General features: G+C 43.3%; 1 protein-coding gene across 3 annotated transcripts; it reads right to left on the minus strand.

The window, feature by feature from the left end:
- Positions 1-124: 124 nt before the first annotated feature.
- On the minus strand, positions 125-26796 carry igsf9b (immunoglobulin superfamily, member 9b). 3 transcript variants are annotated; one of them, XM_029163115.3, is made up of 22 exons: positions 26605-26796; positions 18458-18553; positions 16904-17110; positions 10481-10627; positions 9625-9776; positions 9319-9436; positions 8826-8967; positions 8511-8656; positions 8252-8394; positions 8016-8156; positions 7796-7912; positions 7562-7712; positions 7326-7437; positions 7058-7233; positions 6709-6947; positions 6391-6475; positions 6119-6289; positions 5968-6001; positions 2537-5866; positions 2224-2393; positions 1823-2034; positions 125-1616 (listed from the first exon to the last, which is right to left on the minus strand). In XM_029163115.3, exons 2-21 carry the CDS (start codon positions 18522-18524, stop codon positions 1835-1837), a joined length of 6048 nt encoding a protein of 2015 aa, XP_029018948.1. In that variant the 5' UTR covers positions 18525-18553; positions 26605-26796; the 3' UTR covers positions 125-1616; positions 1823-1834. The 3 variants fall into 3 exon arrangements, with proteins under 3 accessions (XP_029018948.1, XP_029018947.1, XP_029018950.1); XM_029163114.3 differs by lacking the exon at positions 26605-26796 and adding an exon at positions 24263-24850; XM_029163117.3 differs by lacking the exons at positions 1823-2034; positions 26605-26796 and adding an exon at positions 24263-24850.
- Between the last annotated feature and the right edge of the window lie 270 nt (positions 26797-27066).

Genomic DNA, 27066 nt, shown 5'->3' on the forward strand with positions numbered 1-27066 from the left:
TCAGCCTGACTTGCCAGTTCCAACGTTCCTAAATTCTCGCTTACAGTGGGACGTTAGTCCTGGGACATCTCTCACCAGTCTCTAAGGTTTCTAATCTAGTTTTTCCTCAGAAATCACAGTCTGGTAGATTCAGAATAAAACAATTTATTCATTAAAAACATATAAAAATGACAAAAACAACACGGTGGCAAGATATATAAAAATTTCCAGTTTGTACAAAACTCTAAAACCATCCTCAGAAATGCATACTCACTCCATGCCAAGATATTTATTTGGGTTCTATTGAATTTGAAACAGAAGTTGAATGTCAGCACAGTGTAGCTACAGAGAGTCTTTTAATCCCTGTCAGGTGATGTACAAAACAGCTTTTAGCATTTTTTAGTGAAATACAAAACATTAACATACAATAGAGGGCACAAAATTCATAACAGCAGACCTGTGGCTTAAACACAGAATCAGAAGTTGATGAAAAGTTCACAGTGTTACCTTCACATCAGTGATGTGAATTGTAAACAGTTTTTCATGCTGTAACTCACCTCAATAAACACAGAATTACTCAATGTTACTCAGGATTAAACCATCTGAGCCGTCTGGTCTGATTAAAGCTCGTCACCACAACCCTATCACGGTCAATCAACTAGTGTATTTACGACAACAATAAGGCAAAGGTTATTTCCCCAGTGCTCCTCATCAAGTCTTGCAGTTTGCCTTAATCACAGAGGCAAAGTATTATCAACTCAGTAGGAGTAAAGTAGCATTTTTTCATCTGATGAAATGATGAAGAGGACTATATAATACAAGAGCAGGGTTCATTCACATTAAGGTACATATAGACATTTGTACACCTTCAACAAATACTGGGAGGTACGTTAGAGTGATTGGACTAGTTGAGTGTCAAGTTGGGTGGATTTTTCGGTAACAGATGCAGTAAAACAGGAAGTCATGTCAGGGAACCAGCTGGTAAAACACAGTGGCAAATAAACATGTTCATTTAAGTACTAAAGTCTATTTTAAAGGTATGAACGTTATGTTAAAATGCACAATAAGAGTTTGTGTATCATGACACAAATACCCATAGAGTTGACTGATCAAAAGATCTTAGTACCAAGTGCCAATTTTTTAAGGACTAATTGCCATATTTAGAGGAAAATAGTGAGAAATAGTGATCCAGAGTATGACCTTTTGTTTTCGTATGTTGAACACAGACCGGCAGAGTTGTAATTAATTTCCCGCTTATACTAAAGGAATGCTATAAACATGAACGTTAATACAATCTTCATTATGTAGCATGCTGCTGCTTTTATAAGGCAGGTCTTTTTCATAGGGGCCCGTTGTGACTGATTGTCAAGGTTTCACAGGTACTCAAGCTTCTTCAAAATAAATAATGCCTTGCCAGCTTTGTGACAAAGAAACAGTCGAAAAAGTATGGAAATGAGAAGAAACATAGCTTTGACTTCACCTCTATCACATTTGATGGCAAACAGCACAGTCTGCTGTAGGAAAAGCTGAAAACATTTAACAACAGTAATTAAAAAGCCCATGTGAGGTGCGTCTGCGTCTGGGACCCTGGTGCTGACATCATATCAGCTGCTATTTGGTATCTGTGTTAGACATACCTGTAAAAGACAAAGACATAAGAAGAAGTGCTTTAGAGGACAGTTCTTACAGTTTAAAAGAGAAAATATTTCACTATAAAACTAGCGCCACTGATCTTGGAATGAACAAATACACTGCACATGAATGAATACAGTAGTAGCAGGCAAGAAATGGATGTAGCAGGGAGGTGAACAACAGAGGAGAGAGGGCAGGCAGAATAACGGACCAGGTTAGGCTGCTAGAACAATGCTGAGTTGGAGTCAGAGTCTGAATCGGATCCCGGGGCGAGTGAGGGCACATGGGAACAGTTGGATTCCTGAGCCCGTCTGTACTGTTGGTATTCCTGGCGGAGAGCGTTGAAGCGGGCGTCGCTTAGAGAGCGGCTGTACTGGCAGCGGGGCGGGTTGGAAACTGGCGGGCTGACTGAGGGAGATGGGCCTGGGAGGGGCATCAGGGAGAGGAAATACATGTATGGGCGCTTCATGGCACATGCTCACAATAATCACAGCACAAGGATGCGGGATGGAGACATGCAGCAACGTCACGTCAAGCATTACTCTCACAACTGGCGCATGCATCAATATCCACACAGATAACGGGTGGGAGTATGTGAAATAAAAATATCACCTTTCTGTCGCTGGTCCCGAAGGCCAACAGTCTGATCATATCTGGGATGCCCCCTGTCGCCATGGCAACCCATTTGTGACCGATCAGACCGCGTGGCCTCCAGGACCTCCGAGTCCACACAGGCATCAGCAGAGTCCCACTCATAACTCTCATCTACTGATGTATTCCTTCTAATGATATACACAAGACATGAGGTCAGATAACAGCAATCGCAAGCATGAAATTAAAACATCATTTATGTATTTTGGCAATATAAATAAATCCCTCTGCCAAGACACTCTGGTGGTTTGTTGTTGCTGTCCAGGTGTTTCACCTTTTCGCTCGCCTCTCGGGCAGATCCATATCAGCTCGGTGCCGCTCGCTCTCCTCTGTGGTTTCTGGGGAACTGAGCAGTGTGGGAGTGATCGACAGGGACTGGCGGAAGAGCCCGGCGCTACCTCTGCCACTGCTCTGACTGGCATAACTGGTCCTCCCTCCCTCCCGGGCTTCTGCCTCACCTCCCCTCCCCATCAACCTGTCTGGCGGCCTGTAACATTCTGCCTCTCTGGGTGGAAAGGGGGCATAGTAGGGTGAGGGCCAGCTGATGCCCCTGGGCAGGTAGGACCTGGGAGGACCCCTCCTGGGATCCATGGGTCTCATGCTTTCCCCTCTGGATCCTGGCCAGTGTTGGTACTGCGGGACAGGGATGGGGGTCGGCATGGGGACGTATTTATGCTGGACAGACCTTAGCGTCTCATGGTAGGAGGGAGACCACCGGGAAGACTCAGGGAACACAGTGGTTTGCCGACGTGGATCACACGGTTCTAGCACTGGGGAGACTGACGTCTGTCTGAGAGGGTATGCAGAAGGAGTGAGGTAGGAAGGACTTGCTAGTGGTCTTTGTAAATGATGAGGCCTCTCCAAGCTCCCCATGCTAGGGCGTCTGAATGGAACATACTCCCTCCAAGAGGGGCCAGGTCTGGGAAGAGAAGATGGCGTGTGGCCCAGACTGTAGGACTTCATCCTGGCATCTGGGTTTGGAAATTCATCCCAGTAACATTTCTCAGAAATATAAGTCCTTGGGCTCTCAAAATGCTCCCACCTCTGTGAGCCTAAGCTGATGGATTTCTTTAAGAAAGGACGCGGCTGTCCCAGACCTGAAAGAGTCCTACAGGGGCCTATACTCAAGGATTTCTTTAGAAATGGCACAGGGGCTTGAGATATCCGTGATGCAATGTTATTGACTCTGCTGCCCTGAGGAGCTGGTCTTTGGGCTTGCTCTGATAAAGACTCATCACTGTCTACAAAACTCTGCGAATGCTTTGACACTATATCCACCATGCCTCTTGCTGCACTGAGTAAGGTGTGAGCTGACCTGGATCCAAGTCTAGACTCTGGTCGACCGGTGCTTTTATTTCCAGCTCGAATTAATGTCTTCTCTTCATAGAGTTGTCTGCTAGTTTTTTCTGGAGCAGTCTCATCAGGAAAGCTAACTCTTAGTGAAGAATCTCTAGATTCCACATGGAGGGAGCGTCTTCTACTGAGGTCGATTTCGTCCTCTCTAGCACTTTTTTCAAAGCAGACCTTATGTTTCGAGTCTTTTTTGCGGTTCTCCTGAACATGGACCTCCCAGTTTCTAGGAACGACATCAGGCTTAGCCACCGGAGACTTTTCTGCCTTCGGTTCTGAACTTTGTTCAGCAGTGTCTGTGACTTCAGCTTCTTCCATAGGCTCATCCACGCTCATTTCAATGAAGCCTGGAAGGCTCAGGTATTCAAGAATTGCGCTTGTCTGCAGTGGAGAGCTTTTAGGGGACTGGGCTGCAGGCTTAGCCTTAAATGACTCAGACATCCTGGGTACAGAAAATTGGGAGTGGTCACTCTCCACCTCCTCTACAAGAGTAAGTGTTGAAATTGTGCTGGGACTATCAGAGAACAGACATTTGTCACTCCTCCTGGAGCCCGTTCGCACGCCCTCTTTTTCCAACTCAGAGCTTCGCCTGTCTTCCCGACCCTGAGTGTCTTTGGCCTTTGCTTTTGTTCCATCATGTTCAAAGGGTAAGGTAGAATAATTTGAGGGACTGAGATCCCTCAAGACTGGGTTGTTTTTCCCTGTGGTTTCATCTGGATGATTACATGTTGTAGAAGCTGGATTTTCAGTCCTCTCACTGTCGACTGGAGGGCTTTCAGCTGCTGAACTCAAGGGTTGAGTGTCAGCATTAGCAGGTGAGTGTCTCAACCCAGAGGAGACACCTCCATCCTGTATCCTATCATTTAGGCACTGGTCATTCATGAACTTCCTGCATGTGTCTGTCTTTGTGTGAGGTGATCTGTCTCTTACTGGTGTTTCTAGAGCACGGTTTCTTTCTACAGTGACATCAGGGGAGAGCATGGGAAGGGAGGTATCCTGGGTGACTGGAGAGCATGAGGAATCAACAGCAAGAGATTCCTCTGAGGTTTTCCTGCGCATTCGAGGATAATGCGACCTGGGGGATGTGGTCTTCCGTGGGGTCTGAATAGGAATGAGACTGGTGAGAGATGTCACAGGACTAATGTCCCACTGTATGCGAGATGATGGGAGCTGGTCCATGGGACTGCTGGTGTTCCCAAAGTAGCATGCCTTCCTATAGTCAGATACCCGACTTGTTTGACCTGAAGGCCTGTGTTTCTGTCTAATAGTAACATCTTGTGGCTTCCATACAGCCTCATTCTCTGACTTATGTGCATCCTTTAGAGGGCTGTCCTTCCTACTGGACTGTCGCTCATCTCTTCCACAACCATGATTTTTATGTTCAGCTGTGAAACTCTTCAACTCCCTCTCTATTTCTTCCCGTTCCTTTGCCAATTGGACACACTTGTTAATGCTTTCCTTCTCTAGTTCACTGTCAAGTTGAGAGACCAGGGTGCTGTTATTTGTCTTCTGACTTTCTACAGGATGACAGCCAGAATGTTGAACTCTGTCTCTATCTTTATCCAGAAGTTTTGTTTTCCTTACCAAACTGGGAAACAGATCTTCCGTGTGGGCCAACATGCGGTGTCTCTTGAGTGAATCAATGTTTTTTTTCTCACTGTTGTCTGAATAAAAGCTAGCTCTTTCCAACAAGGCCTCTGAGCCTTGTTCGTCATCAGAATAAAAGCAGCCATGGCGGGAGAAGTTTCTGGCCATGGCTCGTACCCTACCAGGGGAGGATGGAGGTCTGCTCAGTTCTGGGACATCCACAGTAAGAGGGGAATCCTTTCTCTCACTTTTCTCTGAGCTCAAGATGCTTGACTTTGGAGAGTCCCTTAATGACGTCCGATTGCTCCCTGAGCCACTTGGCCCACCGTTACTTTGGAGGTCGTCCTTCTTTATGTGGTTCTTACTGGAGGGACTGGGCCCAGCTGGCAGTGGCTGGACAATGAAGCGTCCATCTGGCCCTCTGGAAATTGATTCCAGCGCAGATGGTGACGGGGCCTGGGATCCCAGGTGACTTTCAAACAGTGTGTAATGAGGTGGTGGAGAGGAATTGGACAAGAGTTGTTTCCGTTGGTCATGATATTCCCCACGACTGCCTTTATCAAAGGAGGACTGATCAGACAGTGACGACGAGTTTGCGAAGAATGGAAGCGGTGGGCAAAACTTTAGCTTTAGGACACTGTCTGGGCTGCGTGAGGGTGAGCGAGCTCTGAAAGCAAGATACACAAGACAGAACAACATCATAGTGTTGCAGATTCTAACAAAATAAACACAAACTGTTTAATTATAAGATAAAGAGTGGACACTCACTCTGGACTGTTCTTCTGGAAGGCAGATGGAAGATCTATGAAAAGGTCAAATAAAGGTTTCTATCAATCGATAACGTAGGTAAAATATATTCTCACTGGAGATTTTTTAAGCAATATCTTGAAGTCAAAGAAGTAATTGGAGAGTAATTTACCTTGTCTTGACTGTTTCCGTCGAAGCTGTCTCCTGTGACTCATATAGCACGCTGTCACCAATGAGAGGATGATGGCCACAAACAGAAAGCACACTCCTCCTAAAACACCAGCCAACAGGGGCTCTGGGATGACCTCTAAAAAACCTGGGCGCAAAGGGTACATCTCCATCCCTGCAATCACAACACAATAAAAGTAAATAAATAAAATTCTAATTTTGCAATTAAAATATAACATAATTATGCTCTTGAATTTAACTGAAAGGTAAACTTACCTATTGTAGATACATTGACAGAGTCACTGGGTTCACTGAGGACTTTGTTTCTGCGAGACATCATCCTCAGATCATAATTAGAGTCCTGAAATAAATAAAGATCAGACAGTTGATTAAAAATAAACTAATATGTTTGTGATGAAAGTTAGTTTGTGATTAAATAAGTTTAACATAGATTTTGGAACAGCAGCAACACTCTTAATTCCATACAGGTTAGTGAAAGCAAAAAGCTCAGAAGCTAGAAAGACTGATCATTGGAAAGGACATACATTAAGTAGGAAATAAACAGAAAAGAGCAATAAACAGACTGAACATTACCCTTAGCAGTCCTTGTACAAGTAATTCACTCTGATTGGCAGTAATGTTGCTGCTGAGAATAACCCACTGGCCCTGGTCCTTGCGGGCCTGCAGCACATAGCCTGTGAGTGGAGAAGACGGGTTCTCAGGGGGCAGCCACTGCAGGACGACACCTTGCCCAGTCCGGTTGGCCGACAGGAGAAGGGGAGGATCTGGAACTGGGAGAGTGGTGTCTTCTGCAGGTGCTTCTGTTGGAACAGCTAACACATATTCCACAATAGGTTTATACGGTTGAATGATATAGATTACAGTGTAGTATTTACACAACGTTTAGACTTAACGTTTAGAATTATAAATTCAATGCACAGACCTTGGGTTCCTACAGAAACAATTTCACTGAAAGGCCCAGAGCCAACTTTATTCTGAGGTAGGACGCTGAACTGATAGGTGGTGCCAGCGAGAAGCCCTGTCACCAGTAGGTAGTTTTTAGATGTAGGAACAGGCAAAGACGCCCATTCATGTTTTCCCCTGGATGCCTGTTTGACCCTATGAAAAAAATTACAACAGATAAAAATAAACACAGATAGCAGATAGTACAACTATGTCAGCCTAAAGTATGTGTATTATATGTTACTAACCACACAGTGAATTTCTGAGTGAATCCACCATCAAAGCCAGGAACCCAGGACACATTTGCCTGGTTCATCTCTGTAGTGACAAATACTGAGGATACAGCATGAGGACTGGTGCCTATGGAACATTAAAACACGTATTATATTATTATATTAATACATATTATTGTTCATAAACACATAAGTAACTCGTAGCCAAAGGTGGACTTCCACACATCAACAATAGGGGGGAGTACACTCACCAAGGACCATGACCACAGTGCCTGCACTGACAGTAGCGACACGATTAGTGGCCAGACATTCCCAGCCCCCATGATGGTCTTTACTGAGAGGATGCAGCAGGAGGGAGCCATTGGCAAGCACGGTGTAGGGGGAACGAGGGGTGGGCCCAATCTAAAAAGAACAACATAAACCTTGTACAGTAAAAATAAACCTTGTCAGCCCAATAATCTATAACAAAAAACCTTTGTCTGTACCTTGCTCCATGTTATATTTGGGGTGGGGTCTCCAACAGCTTCACAAGGGATGATCACCTCTCTGCCGACCTCCTGAAGATACTCAGCCCGAGGATGCACACGGAATGTTGGTGGGTCCTTAAGCAAAGAGAGCCTTGTCACAAATGTGCATATGTAATTATCTGCTGACACTAAACTGTCCCTCCACAGCTAAAGAGAGAGACAATAAGCCTAACTTTACCTGCAGAATGACTTGTGTGGGCTCAGACTGGCCCATAGTGCCATAACTGTTATACGCAGTACAGGTGTACATCCCCACAGCGTTGTCATTGGCTGTTGCAATAAAAACGGAGCCCTCGGAATTTACCATCCAACCAGGAAACTAGACAGCCCAAAGGGTAAAAGATATACGTAATCGTAATTTACAATCTCTTTGTAAAATTTCTACACATTTTATTTTCATAGTGTATAACATACATTGTCAAGATTCAAATTATTCCCATCTTTGGTCCAGTTGACATACAGCACAGGTGGATCAGCCTGGACAGGACAGACAATGACTCCCTCCATGCCTGCTGGCAAATATGTTTCCCTAGGCATGCGGCCTATACGTGCAGGGTCTAAAACAAGCAGAACAAATATTAAAAGGGGGGTGCCTTTTAATAAATAAATAAATTCCCTCACCTTTTGTAAAAGTAAGCAGAGAAAGTTGTGGATAATTGATTAAACACTTTACGTTTCACTTTCAAATGTGCAGAGGCTGAGGGCGCGGTCAGAATCCCATTAGTCGGGATACAGGTGTAGTTGCCAGCATCTTCTGGGATGAGATTAGGGATAAGAAGTGTTCCATCCACTAAAATCTTCACTCTTGACTTCAGGGACCTAAAGCCAAATGAAACGAAGCACGGTGTATCTCAAGGTGTTCTAACCGACACTGATCATTAATAAATGATAAATGATTGATCATTGATAAATGGTCGAATTAAAATGCTGATTGGCAAATCGTGTTTTTAGATTTGCATTGAAGTACACACGTAATTTTAAGACCTACTCGATATGATAAACATTTTGTCCTTGTTTCAGCCACTCGTAGGTGAGGTTTGAGGGGTAGGCATCCGCCTGACACTGCAGAACTGCATCCTGTGACATGTTGAGAGTGGTGTCCTCTGGGGAGATGATGATGATTGGAGGACCTAATAGACGAAGTGGAAAAAAGATAAGACATTGTGTAGTGTCTTTATGTTTTTGTGATGCAAATAGTGATAATACTATTACTGTGACTAGTGTTCAGCAGTGGCAAATCATACAGTCACTAGACTATAGGTGGCAGTATAGACTAGTTAACCAAGATGCACTATTAGAAATCTTTCACGGTAGCAGCTCACCTACATCATAAAAGCTTTATGGTTAACTGGAAAGATTTATCCAAATAAATGTGTCTGCTGACTTTAAAAAGCTGAGTTTTATTACCTACACATCATAGCACACGCTTAACAAGAAGACAGATTCTAGGTCTTCACAATGACTGACAGGTGAGCACTGACCTTTGACCTGTAGCTGCATAGAGTGGGTGAGGTTTCCCTCAGAGTTGGACACGTGACATCTGTACACTCCTGAAATATTTCTTGTGACGGAGGCCAAGGACAAGGTACCGTTTAGTACCTACAAAGGGATGAAGGTAAAGGGGAGTAGGAGAGGGAAAAAAGGGAGCAGTTGGTGAAAGATCACAGGGGCATCAAGGAGAGGACAACAAAGCAGTGTGCTTCCCAGGAAAATCTCCTACATACGAAGCTAATAATAAATTCTTCAATTAAAATACTCAAAATGCCATTTTGTTAATTCTTCCTCACTTTTATTTTTTCATGTTTCTCAATTGGGCTGTCATCTTTGTGCCAGACAACGGTTGGCCGGGGGTTGCCATGGGCTCCACAGCTGAGAGTCAGTGATTCTCCAAGCAGAACCTCCACAAAGGTTGGTGGTTTCTTGATGAATACAGGTGGAGCTAGAGGAAAGAGTAGATGGTTGATTATTTTTGTGTACATATTGAAATGAGGTACACTTGAAATCCCGCAAGTATTTGTAGTAACACCCACAGTATAGCTCATGCTAGTACAGCAGAGAAATACTAATTGGTTTGATGTTGGTTATATACAGATGATCGCCAGGCCCTTTTCCTGGCAACATTTATGTCCAAATGTACGTTGTGTTTGTGTTTAGAGAATATTGGAGCACTGAAATACCACAGAAAACACAGGTCACATACACTGATGTAAGAGAATTTCTTAGGTGTGCAGTGTTCTGTTCAACCTGATATGTTCATTAAGGTCCACAGTAACTTTGCTGTAGCATAGCAAGTGTGTGTGTTTGAGACAGACAGAGAAAGATAAGTGGGTTAAAAAGATTCAGATTTAAGGATTTAGCCTTAATCCTAAAACTACACATACACAGTCCTTTTTCTGCCATTCTGGTGTCCTCCTACATTACCATTAGTTCACAGCAGGCTACGCAAAGGCAGAGACGAGATGTGATTATCATGTGCACGTACGTCACACAGATCCTCCTCTAATAACACTCAGGAAATACAGCGTGCCAGGGAACTCTGCCCTGCCCAGGCCACATGCTGGGGATGTACTAAATAAGGATAGTACAAATTATGAAAAGCAAATAGAGCCGCTTCTGTGTTCCCAAAACCCTGTAGTGCTGCACCTGTGATGGAGAGGAAGGTCCATGTGCCATTACGAAAGTCGTCTGTTTTGCTGTCCAGGAGCAGGATGCGGCACTCAAACCAGCCCTCATCCTCCTGCGTCAGGCGGTCCACCAGCAGAGAGGCACCCTGAGTCAGAGACACTCGGCCTGTGGGCGGAGGGGGTGAGGGAGGGTGGAGGAAAGGGCGAGAGACACAGAGAGAGCGGGTCAGCACACACACGGCCAGACTGTCAGAGTCAGCACATGCAGGAAGAGGGCTTAACCATGAAGGGAACCCAGGCACCCAGTCCTACAAAGGCCACATTCAAAGTCATAAACTGTATGCAACAAACAAATCCATGCACATCAGTGAACACGGACAGTAGCTTCGCTGTGGCAAATAACCAAACACGTAATTAGGATTTATAAAAAGGAAAAGTGGTAAGTAAAACATTCAGCTCAGTGGATGAGAAGCTGGTGAATCTTAGCTGGACTGCAATTACATGAATGACTTGGTGATAATTATATCGTAATGCAAAATTACAGATGAAGATGCTCTCCTCTTATTTAGGGTTTGGGTGGTTAAGGAGTGGAACGTAAGAATGAGCATTCCAGGAATACTCAAACGCAGCTTCATTAAATCACTACAACTATAACATATCGGAGTGTGTTTACTTCCTTTCACTTCTGTAGCTTGGGTTAAAAAGGGATTCCTACAACAGATGCATAAGCAAATGAGTCACCTCTGTTTAGTGATAGCACAGATAAATATGAGGCATGGCAGATGCAAACCTGTGTGTGTGTGTACACCCTCAAAAGTACAGATGGATCCACACACGCGCACGCGCACACACACACACACACACACACACACACACACACACACACACACACACACACACACACACACACACACACACACACACACACACACACACACACACACACACACACACACCCCTCTGTACTTCTTACAACTCCTTGTCAGGCTTTGAAACTTGATCTGTCGGTTGCCTGGTGACTGCAGCCTGGTTTTCAGGGTGCTGAAGTTACCCTTTCCCACCCACCCCCTCTCTTTTCATTTAGTCTCTCAATGAACTCTTTTTTTTACCCCCCTTCTTAATCTCAGCACTATAAACAACAGGAGGATGCGTGCAGGGGAAACACACACGTTGCTCATACCGGCACTGGCCAAAGCAGTTTGAAAATAAACTGGAAAATGTGAGGATGTTTCTGGCATGCCATCATTCTAATCAGCTTCAAGCAAACTGCTAAAATGATATAGGTGATCAATATTGCATCACTTTGAGTTAGTACGGCGTCGTCTTTAATATTCCGGTTGTGCAAAACATGAAGCTATTGTACATAACATAAGAGAGGTCTTGAATATCTTACACCCTTGCAGCAACAATATCACAAGCAACATAATATCGCCACCATTCATCCCAGTTTCGCTCCAGACAGCAGCGTCTGGAGCAGTGCCTTAAAGCTACGAAAATCTTTTAAGTCAGTACGTGGCCTTAAGACGGGGCGAAACACACGAAGTAAAAAGTGAGACAATAGCTAACAATTAACTCTGCATTCCTCACCGGGGCAGTTGCTGTGCTTCATACTTAGATTTAATGATTGACTGACCTCCTAAACGACAGACCTTTGATGGGCAGTGCTCACTTAGAGGCTCCATAAAATGAATACCTGTGATTTCAGGTCAGCATGTTTCAAACAACAGAGCAGGGCTCGGGAAGGGGAAATGTGCAGGCAAATGATAATAGGTTTGGGGGGAACTTTAGGCATTTCCCTCTTGTCTCTCTATCAGGGATCCTCCCTCAGCTGCCCATTTCATGGTCAACCTTTTCCAGATTGATGCGGAATAAACTTCACAGTTTTATAATATACAGATTAGAAGAAGAAACACTTCCACTAGCAAACTTACTGTATCTGGCTAAGCATTGTGGAATACAATAAAGATTATTGTGGCCAATGTCATCTGTTGTATTACTGACCCTGCGCACACTGATCTCCTGGGTTCTGAACCACATGGGTGTGTATCCATGTTGATTTTCAAAAATCGGTGAGGGCCCTGCCCCCTGGGTCTCCAGAGGGGAATTCTGTTTTTTCTGTCGAGCACTTAACCCTTTCCCGTAGACTCCCTCCAGCCTAATGCTACAAAGAAATGGCACCCCCCCACTTCCCATTCTCCCAGGTTACCATAGTGATGAGACCAAGAAAAGCCCGGGCTGTAGGTTTAGATTTGAATTCAGTTGCTGTAGAAACACGGGAGAAAAACGTGGATAGGGGAAGGCTGATCACGCGGTGGGGCATGTTTATATTCAAAAAATGTCCTGTGTCAGATCCAGCAGGCGACTGTGTGAGGCTGGCAAAGGGAGAGAAAAAGGGACGAGAGGACAAAACGTGGATGCCTTGTGACCAGTTCTAACATTGTACCTTTGTACTTGAACTGGCCAATGGACAGTAACAAAAACACCGGATAGTGATGAACACAAAGAAGCCAAACAGGCTAAAATAGATGATGAAAAAGAGCAACGCCATGATTTAAAAACCCATCGTTTCTCCAAACCCAACAGGAATTGAATAAGAGGTTACGGAGAGGTTACTTGAAATGTGCGCAACGATAATGCACTGACAACCAATGAGAGGTTGACCTTTTTGACCCCTCTGCTCCGCAACTCCCCAGCAGACACATTCATCACTCCCCTGGTCCTACATGAGCACAATGTCCACGAGTCATCCTCTAGAGACAAACATCATCTGAGTCGACGGTGGACAAAGAGGGTGGCTGAGACAATAGCTGCTGCTCCTTTCTCATGTCTACCCTCCTCCTCCTCCTCCCCACTGTTTTTCTTCCAGCAGCTATCACATGACAGCTCCAGTCTACCTTAAAACGAGCGCCCGCATTTCCAACGGGCCGCGCTGCCGTGCAGCCAAGGGTAGGAAATGGAAACACTAATCCAGCGGCGCTGTGTGAACCTCTAGGACACGCCCGCTCAGGTTCTCACCCGGTGGGTGGCAGGTTGAGAATAACTGAGCTTTTCGCAGCCAGAGCCGCAGGTCAGGAGCTGGACCTGCCTCATGGTTCCCGAGGTCGTATTCTTTTGTTATTTTAGATTGATGTGACACTGCTGCAAGTCAAACTACTGCAATATAACCACACTAAGAGTTTGGACCACATACAATCTTACCAAGGTAATTTGTGTCAAATTCATGATTTAAAGCATTTCTATGTCTATTAATCTTGCAATTTTTTTTTATGTCCAGGACAACACTGTCCTAAAGGAATTAAAACAACACAGATTCCTAAAATAAGTGTTCCCACTGACATATACTGATATATTAATACAAAGGGTACAGTGAGTTACATGTGATACAAAGGCACGGGTGAGTATTAAGGGAGAGAGATTATTCTGTTTGGAGAAGCATCAGCATTGCTTTTCTTTGTCCTTCCGTATGTGTATAAGAGAGCCGGGCAGAGGTGCATTGTGGGATGTGTTTTGATTTGAATACAATAATTTGTCTGGGGCCAGCCTCATGCCTCTTTCAGCCCACCCCTCCCACTCCCCCAAATTTCTCTCTTCAATCCTCCTGTCTGCCTAATCACTTTAACCCTCTTATGAATAGCTCTTTGTCGTGAGATAGATTACAGTTAACTCTGTCCCCCTCTCTCTGTTAACCCCAACACAAGGAGGCACACGGGGCTCAGATGCCAGATTTCTCTACGGAAGCCACTCAACTCACCACTGTCACACAGAAAAGTGATAACTGTTAATATTGTTTTAGAGTTTGGTGAAGTTGATTTTGATGTAATGCTTTACATTTTTTTAGTAGTAGTAGTAGTAACGTTGACCATGACAATAATGTATAATGCCTGATCTTAGCTCAGTGTCCTAATTACCAAAATGTTAATAAAAACTTTAAACATGCAGATTGAATAATCTTGCTGCAGACCGGATGAACGTTATCACACAGGGTAGAACAGATTTTCATTCTCTTCAAATGAACCTGGCCAGTGACACACTGCATCATGGCATTTGTCATGACCTGCTGTTCTCAACAACAAAGACATCTTTCATTATGTCATTGTTGGCCGCACATCTTGCTTATTTGTAGCAGAACAACGGGTTGGTCAAGGATGAAGCTGATCAGTTACATTGTTTAGTTGCACTATTTGCTTCTGGAGTCAACAAATGCAAAAGCTTAGCTGTTATGTGTAGCTTCACACGGGGGGAGAACGCTCTAGAGGTCAGGGTCGTGTGTGTACACTGGTAGATTTAATTGTGTGTATAGGACATTTTTACGTGTGTGACAAATGCAGGCTTTAATTTTTCCAATGTCCAGCGGTCACACCGAGAGTGTGATGAATGCCTGCTGAGATCAGGGGGTTTGCCCATTGTGGTTCTAACCTCAGGTCAGCCTCCACTGCTCACAGTCTCTAGCGATTTTCTTTAGCACACTAAAGACATTTGATCTAACGCTGCAACAGTAAACCATCCTGACACTGCACAACTTGATATATTGTCTCAACAAATGCAACTCAACAGGCCATAATAGTGTGTCAGTCAGGGTTTATCTGGTCGTTTCCTCTTTGTTGTGAGTCGACTAATGTTCAGCCCTGCAGGGCATGCTGGGTGTGAAACAGAGAGGAAGAGGCATGCAGGGTACTAATGCATACCTGATTTACTTCAAGTAGAAAGAGGTTCCCTGACACTAAGACACGCTAGTGCATGAGGCTAGTTAAGACACCCCTCAAATACAGAGTGTATTTCAAATACACCTGATATGATATCAAATAGAGATTTTAAAGGACTAAAAAAAGCATCAAAGATATTGCTTGCGCTGATTTCTTCATGACAGTTTCTAAAAGTGGCCAAGAGCATCAGTGAGTGGAGACAAATCGGCCGACCAAGGACAGACAGCATTGGGGAATGCTTTTAATGCTTTATCTCGACCTACTAAAATGTGAAGAATTTGCAACAAAGTGAGTCCACAAATTGAAAGACGACAGAACGTTTTAGTCTCTTTTACATCTAACTTCAATGGGAAAAAACATTGCATTGTCACCTCAGGGTGTGTCTGCGATAATTCATTTTCTTGATCTGAAACCTTGAAATTAAAATAATCCACACTTTCTGGTTCAATCTGCTCAGACAAGTCAGGACAAAGATTGGGAAATGGTTGCCTACTTGACTGTGTTGTGGTTAAACCAAAATCCCCCAACATTTTAATTTGAGGGTAGAATACATTAGACCCACAGGGATGACATGCTTCACATGCTGCCATATGCCTCGAGTGGGAGGGGAGGCACGAGGATCTGAGGCAGACAGGGGTAAAGCCCACACCAGACGAAGGCATACAAGAGATGGATATGGCAAAATAGATTTCAACAGTCTCTCTCTCAGTCTGTTGCAGCTCTGCAATGTTGTTTACTTCACTGACTGCTTGTGCAACAGATGACTGCTTCTAAACAATGACATGCTTAACGGCCTACAACGGGGATAACATGCCAAACACACGCAGCCCAATTGCCAGACAGGAGCAGACTGTTGATGTTTCAGCTCTCAAGTGGGAATTCTGATATGTGGTTAATATGCAAAGACATTTCTCAGTCAGAAGCATTCAGTTCAATGTTAGATTAGATACAGTTTCAGTACATTTCAATGACCCAGTTGGGACAGTATGGGATTTGGGGTGTCTTAGTGGTCTTGTTGGCTTCAGCAAAGCAAGGGGAGGTTGTGGTACCCCTCTTTGTCTGCTGTCCTGTGGCAGACAATAACAGGATTATAGTAGTCCAGCAAGAAAACTCCCATTATTCCCAATGCTTCATCCATCCTTCTTCTAGCACAACAATCTCCCCTTACTGGGTCACCCCCTCGGCATACTAATAAAACACTGTCATCAGACCACCAAGCCCCCACCTACACTCCTAATCTCCCCATGCGCAGCGTTACTGGTACCCCTTTTTTTCTCCTCCTCAGCTGCCCCACCCCCCTTTAACTGCCTCCATTAATGCATTCTCGCCCTTCCCCTCTCCCTGCAGTACCACTGTATCCTGGAAACACACAAGCTGAACACCAGCAGTAATTACAGGGACTGCAGTTTGGATGGATTACCATTTTAGAGTCTTCATGCAAAGTTCCCTTCCCCAGGTCCTCATAAATACCACTGTAACCTCTTAACGTCTGCCTTCACCTGTTACACCTGTATCACACTTACTATAATCCAGTGAATCATAATTAAGGAAACCTGCCAATTAGCGGTTGCCCTCTTGAATGCTTTCAGAACAAACTGCTCTGATAGAAGCTCAAATTTCTCATCTTTGTCCTACTCACAAATGTTTTCTCAGGTCAGCTAACACATTGTTACGGATATGATTTGTTCATCGGGTTTCTGGCAGGACAGTGTAGGTGAAGACGTCTGAATGCCTCTTACCCTTGTAGTTCGGGTGAACTCGAGGAGCGTACACTCCAAATTTGATGAGGATGGGAACGTTGTAACCAAGGCGCACCCACTCCACCACATGTAAGGGAAAGATGTTTGGGCTGGTTGCTTCACTCGGTGTAGGAGTAAGACTACAGCCCAGCTCTGCAGATCCTCCCTCTCTACCACGCACCAACGAAGCCAAACCTTGAGACACACCTGCAAAAAAACATTATCATTAGGATAAAGCACAAGATTTCCTCACAGAGCAGAAGTAAACTGTGCAGTGAATAAACATCTATAAAAAAGAATTATCTCTGTAAGAGAGGCCAAATTAGTCTTCCTTGTGAAATTTGTTTGAAATGGAAAAGACCGAGAAATAGGTGAGAAAAGGGTTAACATAGCTTCCCTAGAGAGTTCACTGCTGACGGATGGGCCGTCAGAGGGCATGTAAAACAACCACGTGCCACTTGGTGACAAGATCATGTAGCTGCAAAGCCTGCAAACACACAGCAATCCCATTAGTGGCACCTGGAGTAGTCTCTCCTCTCTCTCCCCTGCTGCCATTTGCTCACGTGGGTGTGTGCGCTACTGGGTGCCAGTGTTCGCTCTACTACTCATCTGGCCTGGTGATTACTTTAATCTCACAAGGGGGGGTTGGTGATACGCTGATGCAGGGCAGCAGGACCCTCCATGCTGACTTCAGCCGACCTCCCACCACCCCCTGGGGTATACACATGGTCTGCAGACCAGCAAAATCGCTCCCACCACCACCCCCCTTACAAACACACGCAGACACGCACAGAAGCATGCCTGGGGTTGGGGCAGCATAAATCCAGGATTGATCTAAATCCATACCCAGAGTTAAGATTTAAGTTGGATTTTGGCCCCATTCCCCCTCATCACCCCTTCTGTTTACTTTCTCTAATGTAAGGCTACCAGAGCTGACAGATTCATCACCGGCTGCACTATATCTATGCAGCTAAACCACAACAGATGCCAAGTGCTCTGCAGTGCTTTATCTTCTATCCTTATCCAAGGGGACGCTGGCTCCTCTGATGTTGATAAACGGCAAACTTTTGATAAAGTTATGCAAACAAATGGAAGACAAAAGTAAAAAGACAATAGTTTGTCTTACAAACCAAACAAACAAATAAGTTAGTTTAACTTGTGACATTAGGTTTTGACTCTCAAGTGAATGACTTGACAAGCGTTGCCTACTGTAGTGGAATTAACTATGAATGGTTTTAGATAATTTCAATCAAGTATTTAAGTAAAGTAAATGATCACTCATATTATAATGGTCTCTAATCTGTCAGTGACATATTGGGAAGCTAAATCATGACTGTGGAGTTTATTGTCAGTATAACAGCATGGGTTACATAACTGTGTCTCCAATATTACCATTTTTTACAAAAAGTTTGTACTGTAAAGTACATTTAAAATACTAGTACGAAGCACAGAGAAAATATTTTTTGGACTTCTAAAAGTTCAAAAGCAAAAATTACTTATGCAAATACATTGGAAATATATGCACCACCTCCATGTTTTCATTAGCATACTTACTCAGCAGACAGATGGCTACAGCAATGTTGACAGTGTGAAGCCACTGTCTCCACAGTCCCATGGCCATGCGTCAGACTCCTTCGCACATCTCCCAACCTGGAAAAGAAGACCACACTTCCCGTTTGCTTGTTGTACTTTAAAATACTCCTGCACTATTCACAGACTCAGATTCTGCTGCCCAAAGACGTCCCCCCTCAGAGAAATGTAATCCCTGCATCAGTTAGCATCAGTTCCTAATCCAGCAACTACACTATATTCCAGATGTTTCTTGGATAACAAATAACTGTATACTTTGAAAATGTTTAAACTTCTGCTAAATTTGTTGTATGAGCTGTGGTTGGATGAGAAAAAATAAGACACTGTATCGAGTGTTACATGCAGTCGGAGGAGCACATCATTGCTTAGATGCATCCTGCAGAGGTTTGCCTGCGCGGGCCAAAGTATGTGTGTGTTTACAGAAAGGACCTGGAGAGTGCTCTAAGAGTGCATACAGATTAACCTGATGCTTGTGACTGGTCCAGCTCATTTAGAAGGTCTCATCCGACACTAAATAGGCTAACAGCAAGTGACAGCTGACACAAGCAATATTGAAAGATGCCTTTCCTGACTCCAGATGTTATCTTGTTACCAGAGCTTTTGAAAGAAACTTAAGTGGGCTAAATTAACTGCCAATAGACAACGTGCATACTTAAACTAAACATCAATCAAGGTGCCACATACTACAATACATATCAAGAAGCGAGACGTCCACCTGACTAATAAATACACAGCTCATTGCAGCACAATCTACTCATTTGCTAAGTCCCAAAGAGCCCCGTGAAGGGGGAAACAACTTAAACAAATTATAGGCTTACTTCAATGGAGAGAACGAGAACAGCTCCAGCTACTCATGAGGCCCTCCGCCTCAAATTGGCTTGGAGGCATACAAACATAACAAAGGATCTCAGTGCCTTCGCTTAACTTGAATCAGAACCCATAACACCAGCTCACTGCTATGAGTTCTTTAAAGTAATATGGTGAAGAGGCTATTATTATTAGAAGAAGGTTTTGTGTCAAAGGTCCTGAAAGAAACAGCAGGTTGAGCTGCCACTGAATGTTCTGTTGGCATAAGCACGACTTGGATGAATGAGAACTTTCACACACAAGATAAGCTTTGGATATTAGCTGCTGATATAACCGTATGTGGAATGCAGAAGCAAGGTAAACTAACAATCACAGACTTGTTTAGTTTCTTAACAGCAATGTTTGCACTTGAGCAAACAGAAACTCATGTAATATTCACGCTGGCAGAGACACGCACTTCTGTTCAGCACTTTTCCCAATCAAGCAGAAAGACGAAGCTAAGGTTAAACAACCACTAAGGTGGAATGGGTTCGGTGTTTGTAATGAAAAATGGATTACTGCCCCTGAGCACACATCATTTGCTTGGTGGGGGTGACAGAACTGAGCAGTTCAAATGGATTCAAGCAAAAAAGAAAGAAATCTTGTCAGACCAATCATTTGTGTCACCGCCAGTATTAAAAAAAAGATGTAAGTGATTTCACATCGCTGCATCATCTTCGCTGCTGTCTTCACACTCACTTCATCAACAAGGCAGCAAGAGTTATGAGGGAACCCCACTGTCTCCCTAAAGTCCTACCTCCCATTTTGACAACCTCAAGCTCTAAAGAATCTTGTCTTGGCCCCTGCCGCGCTTCCATGGGAGAACATACTGTACAACTTCCCTGCAGGAAGATGAAGACAGACTGAGCTGATATTACAGAGGAAGCCTGGAGGGGCTTTGTCTACAGGTGCACAAGTAGACAGAAGACCACCATCTTATTTCCTTAGACAGCAGAGCAGTAAGAGGCCATTTAGCTGATACAGTATGTACACAGAGGACCCAAAAGAAGAGGCAGACTGTTTAACAAAAAGGTCAAGTGTAAATGCACATTTGTCATTATTATTATTATTATTATTATTATTATTATTATTATTATTATTATTATTATTATTATTATTATTATTATTATTATTATTATTATTATTTTATAATCAACCTACAAAAGATAAAAGCAAGTGTGGATGCTCCCACAGAGCAGCAGTGAAGCCACGTGAGGTAAGTTAACTTCAGCAAACTAATCTCACATGGGATTCTAAGGAACACAGACATGTGTTCTGCTGGAAGTCACACAAAGCATATTTCAGGGTAATAATGACATTAGACTATCTATTACAGTACACAGCAGGCAACACAGGGAAGCTGACAGAACCTTCACACTTGAATAAGCAGATTATTGGGGTGGGATTTTGAAAGGTTAAAAGTTATGACACAATAGGCCCCACATGCTAAGAAACCTACACGACTGCAGAACTAAACTTTCACTGATGTCAACGACATCAGGAAAAACTACACAAAGCAAGGCATGTAGATGCTGCTACAGCGCATACCATTAAGCGGTGTACTGTGCGGACACCACTGACTGACCCAATGTATAGCTGGATTTCACTGACACAAATTGCTTTGGATCTTAACCTTCTGGATGGTACATTTGTAACACCCAGACTAATCCCACCATGCTGTTTCAAGTGTTAATAGTGTAATTGAATTAGAGATCAAATGGGTGAGACAAATCAAGGGCACTCTGTCAGCTGGTTGTGCAGTGATCAATCACTGGGAAATTAAGTCACTAAACACTTAAGGTTACGCTGCCTACTGGGATTCTACAAGCTCTGCTGACGGCGGCACCACAGCCTCTGCTGGTGCAACAACACCGACGGCTTATGTGGACACATTCAACAAAGAGCGACCTGGGTCCAGAACCAACAAAAGGAAGTCGTGTACCATACCACTGGTGTGTTATTACACCAGTAAAGCTCTACCTCCTTTGTAGAGCCACAAGTTTAAGTTTGGGTTTCGCATTTCCGCTGCCTGGCAATAAATTTCCCCTTTGAAAAAAGAAAAAAGCATTGGATCCACATTGGATTACGGAGATTTCCTGTGTACTCAAGGGGCTGCTACTTCCTATAAACCACTGACTGTTGTCAACAACACTTATATTTAATCCACTGTCAAACATTGCAGTCTTAATTGTCACTGTTTGTATGAAAAGATTGGGTGGCATCTGGAAGACATGCCACCCCATCATTTCACAGGATCTGCAGATATGTGTGTTTGTCTTGTAGATAGACATATTAACATCGGTGACTGGGTTCAGAGAACATGACCATGAAACCTTATCACTGGAGAGACTGGCTCATTCTGTTCCTCATACCAACTCTCAAAAGAAATAGGCTAGTTTGCACCTAATGTACAACCTTTACCACTGCTGCAACCCAGCTTCAAATTCACTTAGAACGTTTCTAGCTTATATTGTGTTAATAATGCTTATATAGTACTTAATAGTACTCGTGACTGTTTTAGTTAGTGTTGCATGTGATGCGCATTGAGGGTGATTGAGGTCTTTCTTGAAAAAGAGAAGCTTAACAAAGCTTAACATAATCTAACATCTAACAGTAGTTACATCCAGTGAAAATCAAAGGCTGAATGGACAGATGAATTTTTAGCATTAAACGCAAGTAATAGGACTCCAAGCTGTCAGTTGCAACAGCTGCTAGGCCTGATGTCTCCCTGTACACTTAAACACACTTCAATAAACCCGGACATAGTGAATAATGCAACGATTACACTGTGCGTCTTAATGGGCAACCCTGAGCGGGAGTCACCAGGAGCTGGACAGTCGTCCTTGCAGCTGTCTGATTCATTTAATGTGTAGTTTTTTTCTTTTTACTTTCGATGTCTCCTCTGACAATCACACAAAGCCCCCACACGGAAAGTTAATGTTCTGCTCTACTGTGTGTGCACATTATGGCTCAGTACCTACAGTAAGCAGAGCCATCAGGGGTGTTAGTGACAGGTACAACCCTTATAAGCAGCAGCATTACCCTCCTGTTAATCCTTGCTAATCTTGACAGAGGCCACAGGTTCAGTTTAAACCTGCAGCAGGAACTGCAAGTGTCACAAACACTTTCCAAGGTATCCAGGAAAAAATTTGAAATTATACAACAAGCTTCTACAAAAATTTCAGGTGATAACAGCACAAATGCACTATGGTCAAAAACGCACAAATTAGTTGTAAGCCATTGACCTAACCCTGACTGACTGGTTGGACAAGCCTCTACAACACAACAATCAATCCATAGATTTTGGCCCTGGCACTAAAACCCAATTTAGAAACTGTATTGAACCGTACACGAATCATAGGAAATGAGCTGGGCACGCATCGAGCACGGGAGTAGAGTCCTAATCTCGTGAGGGGAAAGCCTACTGTATATGGATTAACATAGTGATCGCTGATAACATAACACACGCTGCTACAGGGGATAACAATACGGACTAATGAGCAGTGGCTGAATGGCTGTTTTTAACTTTTAGTAGGTTTAAGAATGACATGTGTCTGGTGAAAACAACGTTTTTACAATGACCCAAAATGACCCTGCATTGGCATCGCAGCTACCAACCAGACATACAGAAAAAGCTGCTGCCAAACAGATCACTAAAGCATGAAACCCAGCACATCAGGACCTGTTTTCATCAGCTCTATGTACATTTACTCTTTGGTTCACTGTAAGCTTTAACATTGCATTACTATAATGCTCTTGTTGCATTCATAGACTACAAACCCTACAACAGAGTAAGCAAGTTTAAATTGTGACTCATTTGTTTTCTGCAGCATGATAATCTGACTACAGGTCACAGTGTTCATGTATACAAGGTGTAAAATAAGGAATGTGTATGTACTTGTGGATGTAATAATAATAATAATGACGACAATAATAATAATAATAATAAAGGGCTGCTTTCTAAAATGGCTATACACAAATAATTGGAAAATGTTCACAAAACAAACTTATTGTTTATTCTTAGCAAAAGGTTAACTACAAAACCCTGCAGGCTGATTTAGAGTAAAGGGAGTTTATGAGAGTGAAAATTGCCACTATACATTGCACTCACTGCCCAACACCAGGGATTACAAGCATAAGGAATGATGTGTACCTCTGTGCACCTGAAGTATTAAAAAGTACAACACAAACACTGTCAGGGAAACCTCCTCAGTTCATATCACGCATAATGTAAGCTGCACAAGACAGCTGCACAGAAGCATCTAAAATGAGGCGCTGTCCAGTACGCCGCGCCACAGACCGCATCGGGCCCAATAACTGCCTGCTCCGACAGACCCCAGTACACAAGCTCTTTATCCCTCCAGCCCCACAGTGAATCAGGGCGCCCCGTCCTCCATGTCCCCACACAGACCTGCTGCAAAACAAAACAGGTGCATCTTTTGTCTGCCTCACTGCGTCTGCGAGCGGCTAACACAAGGAAGCCAGGAACGAAGAATTAAAAGAAAAAGCACTCTTTGGACTGTTTGGTGGACGCACTTTTCAGTCCTGGACACAGTTTACCACCACAGCCTATTATGTCAATTCACTATGGTGTAGCAGAAACACACAATGAACCCATGTGAAGATTAAGTGGGCCATGTGACACACAAAACATAAACAAAGGCGGAGGAAAGCAATGCATCAGAGCCTAGAGAGGAAAAGCAACACAGCAACGAAATTATCATTATTTTATAATGAGAGAAAATTCACTTGCAATCACTTTTAATTTACTATTGATGAGGCTGATTTAATGCAATAGTAATAAATATTACTAATGTCTCCCCAAACAGCAGATACAGTGTGTTGCTACTCTGCTGCAGGATGTTTTCTGTTTATCTGACGGGCCTGCAGAGGATGCTTGGCTCAGCCTACACGGATCCTTACCTTGCTTTAGGCGCTCCTCGCTTGCAGCTAGAAGGAAAACCTTTCAATCCATTGAGGCTCCTTCTTAAACACTCGTTTTTCACATCAAACTCAAGCGTTCATGTCTTGATCTCCGGGCGGAAAGGAAATAAAACAGTGAAATATCTCTAAAATGAAAAGAAGAAGGTGTGGGATCAAAGGCAGGTGGTCACATTTTTGTCCACAGAACGTGCGTGGGTCAATGAAAGCAGTGTTAATCCTCGACATCCATGGTGATCAGACGTCCGAAAAAAATGTTAGGTGATTTCAAAAGAATCCCAAACCCCAGGGAACCTTCACGAGTCCGGTATCAGCCCATTTAAAGCCCATTTAAACTTTCCCAGAGTCCGCTCTTATGTCCGCAACGTGATCTTTTCAAACTCACCGAAAGTACATTTACGGATAAATCAGATCTTAAAATTAGCCCCACAAACTTAAAGAAATGATCCTCAGTCGGCGAATTGCACATTTAGCATCAAATGAGCGCCAGATCAAGCAGAGAGCTCGCTGCGGGATTAGTTAGGGTCCTGCTGTTGACACTCTGCGTCTCTCTCCTATTATCGCTGCCTCCTCCTCCTAGAGGCGCCTTCTGAACCACAGTCAAGCCACACGCAACACACCCTAAGCACTTCCTGTCGTGTCCTCCATCGAAAGAACCTTCAATCAAGCACGTAGAGAATTTAGTATTTTAAAGACACACTTCTACTGCAGTTGTAGTTCGCTAACAAATTGTTATTTGGTCATTTACACTCGTCTCCTTCACCAAAAGGGCCGGTGACGGGTCTGATTCTCAGGGTCCATTTGAACTAAGGAGCCATAAAAAAAAATATTTCATAAAAACTCATAAAGCTCTTAGTGAAAAAGGGTGTTTGTTTTCTGTAAAACGGAGAAACGATGAGAAACAGAAGCCTTATTATATAAGCATTATTCTATACAGCATTTGCACTATGTGCAACAATTTTTCTATGCAACATCTGTGCAAACTGGTAGAAGTTTAATATTTTAAACTGTGCTTTAACCCTTCCAACGACCTTATACTCACTCTACTGTACCTGCACTTTACTATGTTGTACTGTGCCAACACAAAGTGTCTTTTAACTGTTTTTGATTATGTCGCTGTATTCGTCTGCCCTGAACTTGCTGTTGTGTGAAGTGATTTCCCCACTGTGGGACTAATAAAGGTTTTTCTTATCTTATCTTACCACCATGTCCCACTAACAACAGCAAACAACTTTACATAAAGTAACAATAACAAAAAGGGCTCCTTGTATTTATCTGATTTAAAACCTATTTACAACCGTTTCATTGAGGTTCAAATACAGTATCTTAAGTAAAAAACGGTGTATGTCAAGTGTGTATAATACTAGAACGGCTCTCATAACTGAGGCTGAAAGCAGAGGCTTTTATGTTGAAGGGCAACGTAACAGCTTCCGTTACTTCGCCACCTGCCTCTGTGTGACTTGATGCTGCTGGTATTTTAGCGCCTTGGACAAAAGCAGCGTTCTGTGGGAAAGAGTCGCAACAAAAGCCATAAACTCACTTACAGCCCACATGTGACTCACAGCGCTTTAGCGCAGCGCCCAAAATAGTTAGCAAATGGAGAATTCACCAAAACAAATCGTCTGCAGAAAGGCTGTGATATAGTCTAAATGATTTACTCAAGTGCTAGAGTTCACGTTTCATTTAAAGACTATATCTAGACATATGGTCCACACATATTCACTGTATGGGTTGTGCTTTATTACGTATTGTTGTATTGTAGCCTGCTGGGCTAACGTACTCATTTGAATTATTTAAATTGACCAAAGTCGAACTACAGTTTGAATAAGTGTATGCAGTTCAGTAAATAATTGCTTAACATTCTTTCTTCAAACACATACCTAGACAATACTATATTGTCATTACTTAACTTTAAAATGCTTTAAAAAAAAACTACCGAAATCTGTCTTAAAAGTTACGTACTATATTTGTGCCTTACCTCAATTAGCTAACCCGCCGTTTGTTAAGGTTAGCTAATGCAGCTAATGTTATTTTCTTTATTCACATTAGCTATACATTTATTTGTATTCATACGTTTATTACAATGCACCTAAACCAGTTATGATGTAGAACCTTCAGTAAATGCGCTTGTAAGTTTTGACTCCAAGTATTTTGTGAGCTAGTTGTTTGTATGCTAGCTAGCTCTTTACAGCCTCATTGCAGCTCAGTAGACCTATAAAATCAATAGTGTCATAATTACGACAACCCTGCACTTATTTGTTAAAGGGGTAATCTGGTTAGTTGAGAAATTATTTCATAACTGTATTAGATTTTAATTATCTTACCTCAACAAAAACCAGGATAAGGAAGATGTATTAGTGTCGGGTTTGTAGTGGATGCACACACCTAGAGTGGCCACACGGGGGCGCTACTATAATGATATCAGGACAGTACAGCGTAAGTGAAGTGCAGTCGAATGCTTTCCTTGGTGGTTGACTTGAGTCAGTACATTAAACGCACATACACCAGGGATCCTTCCGTCAGCCTCTGCCTCCTGCAGGCAGCGGTGAGCTCTTCGTAGAGAGGTGAGCAGCCTGCAGAAAACAAGTTCCTGAGCCGAATTGTTTGATCCGATGTGACTAATACCGGGTGGATTTTGGTTAGTGGTCAATTGTGAGTGGGCAAGAAAACAATGAGCAAACAACCGTCCTTCACACTAAAAGGATTAAACAGGAGCAGCTGCTACTGACACACAAATGGAGGCAGCAACCTTGAAATTAGTGTTGAATCGGTAGCGTAGATTAGGA

This window comes from Betta splendens, chromosome 9 (genome assembly GCF_900634795.4).
Source record: "Betta splendens chromosome 9, fBetSpl5.4, whole genome shotgun sequence".
Classification (NCBI taxonomy): domain Eukaryota; kingdom Metazoa; phylum Chordata; class Actinopteri; order Anabantiformes; family Osphronemidae; genus Betta; species Betta splendens.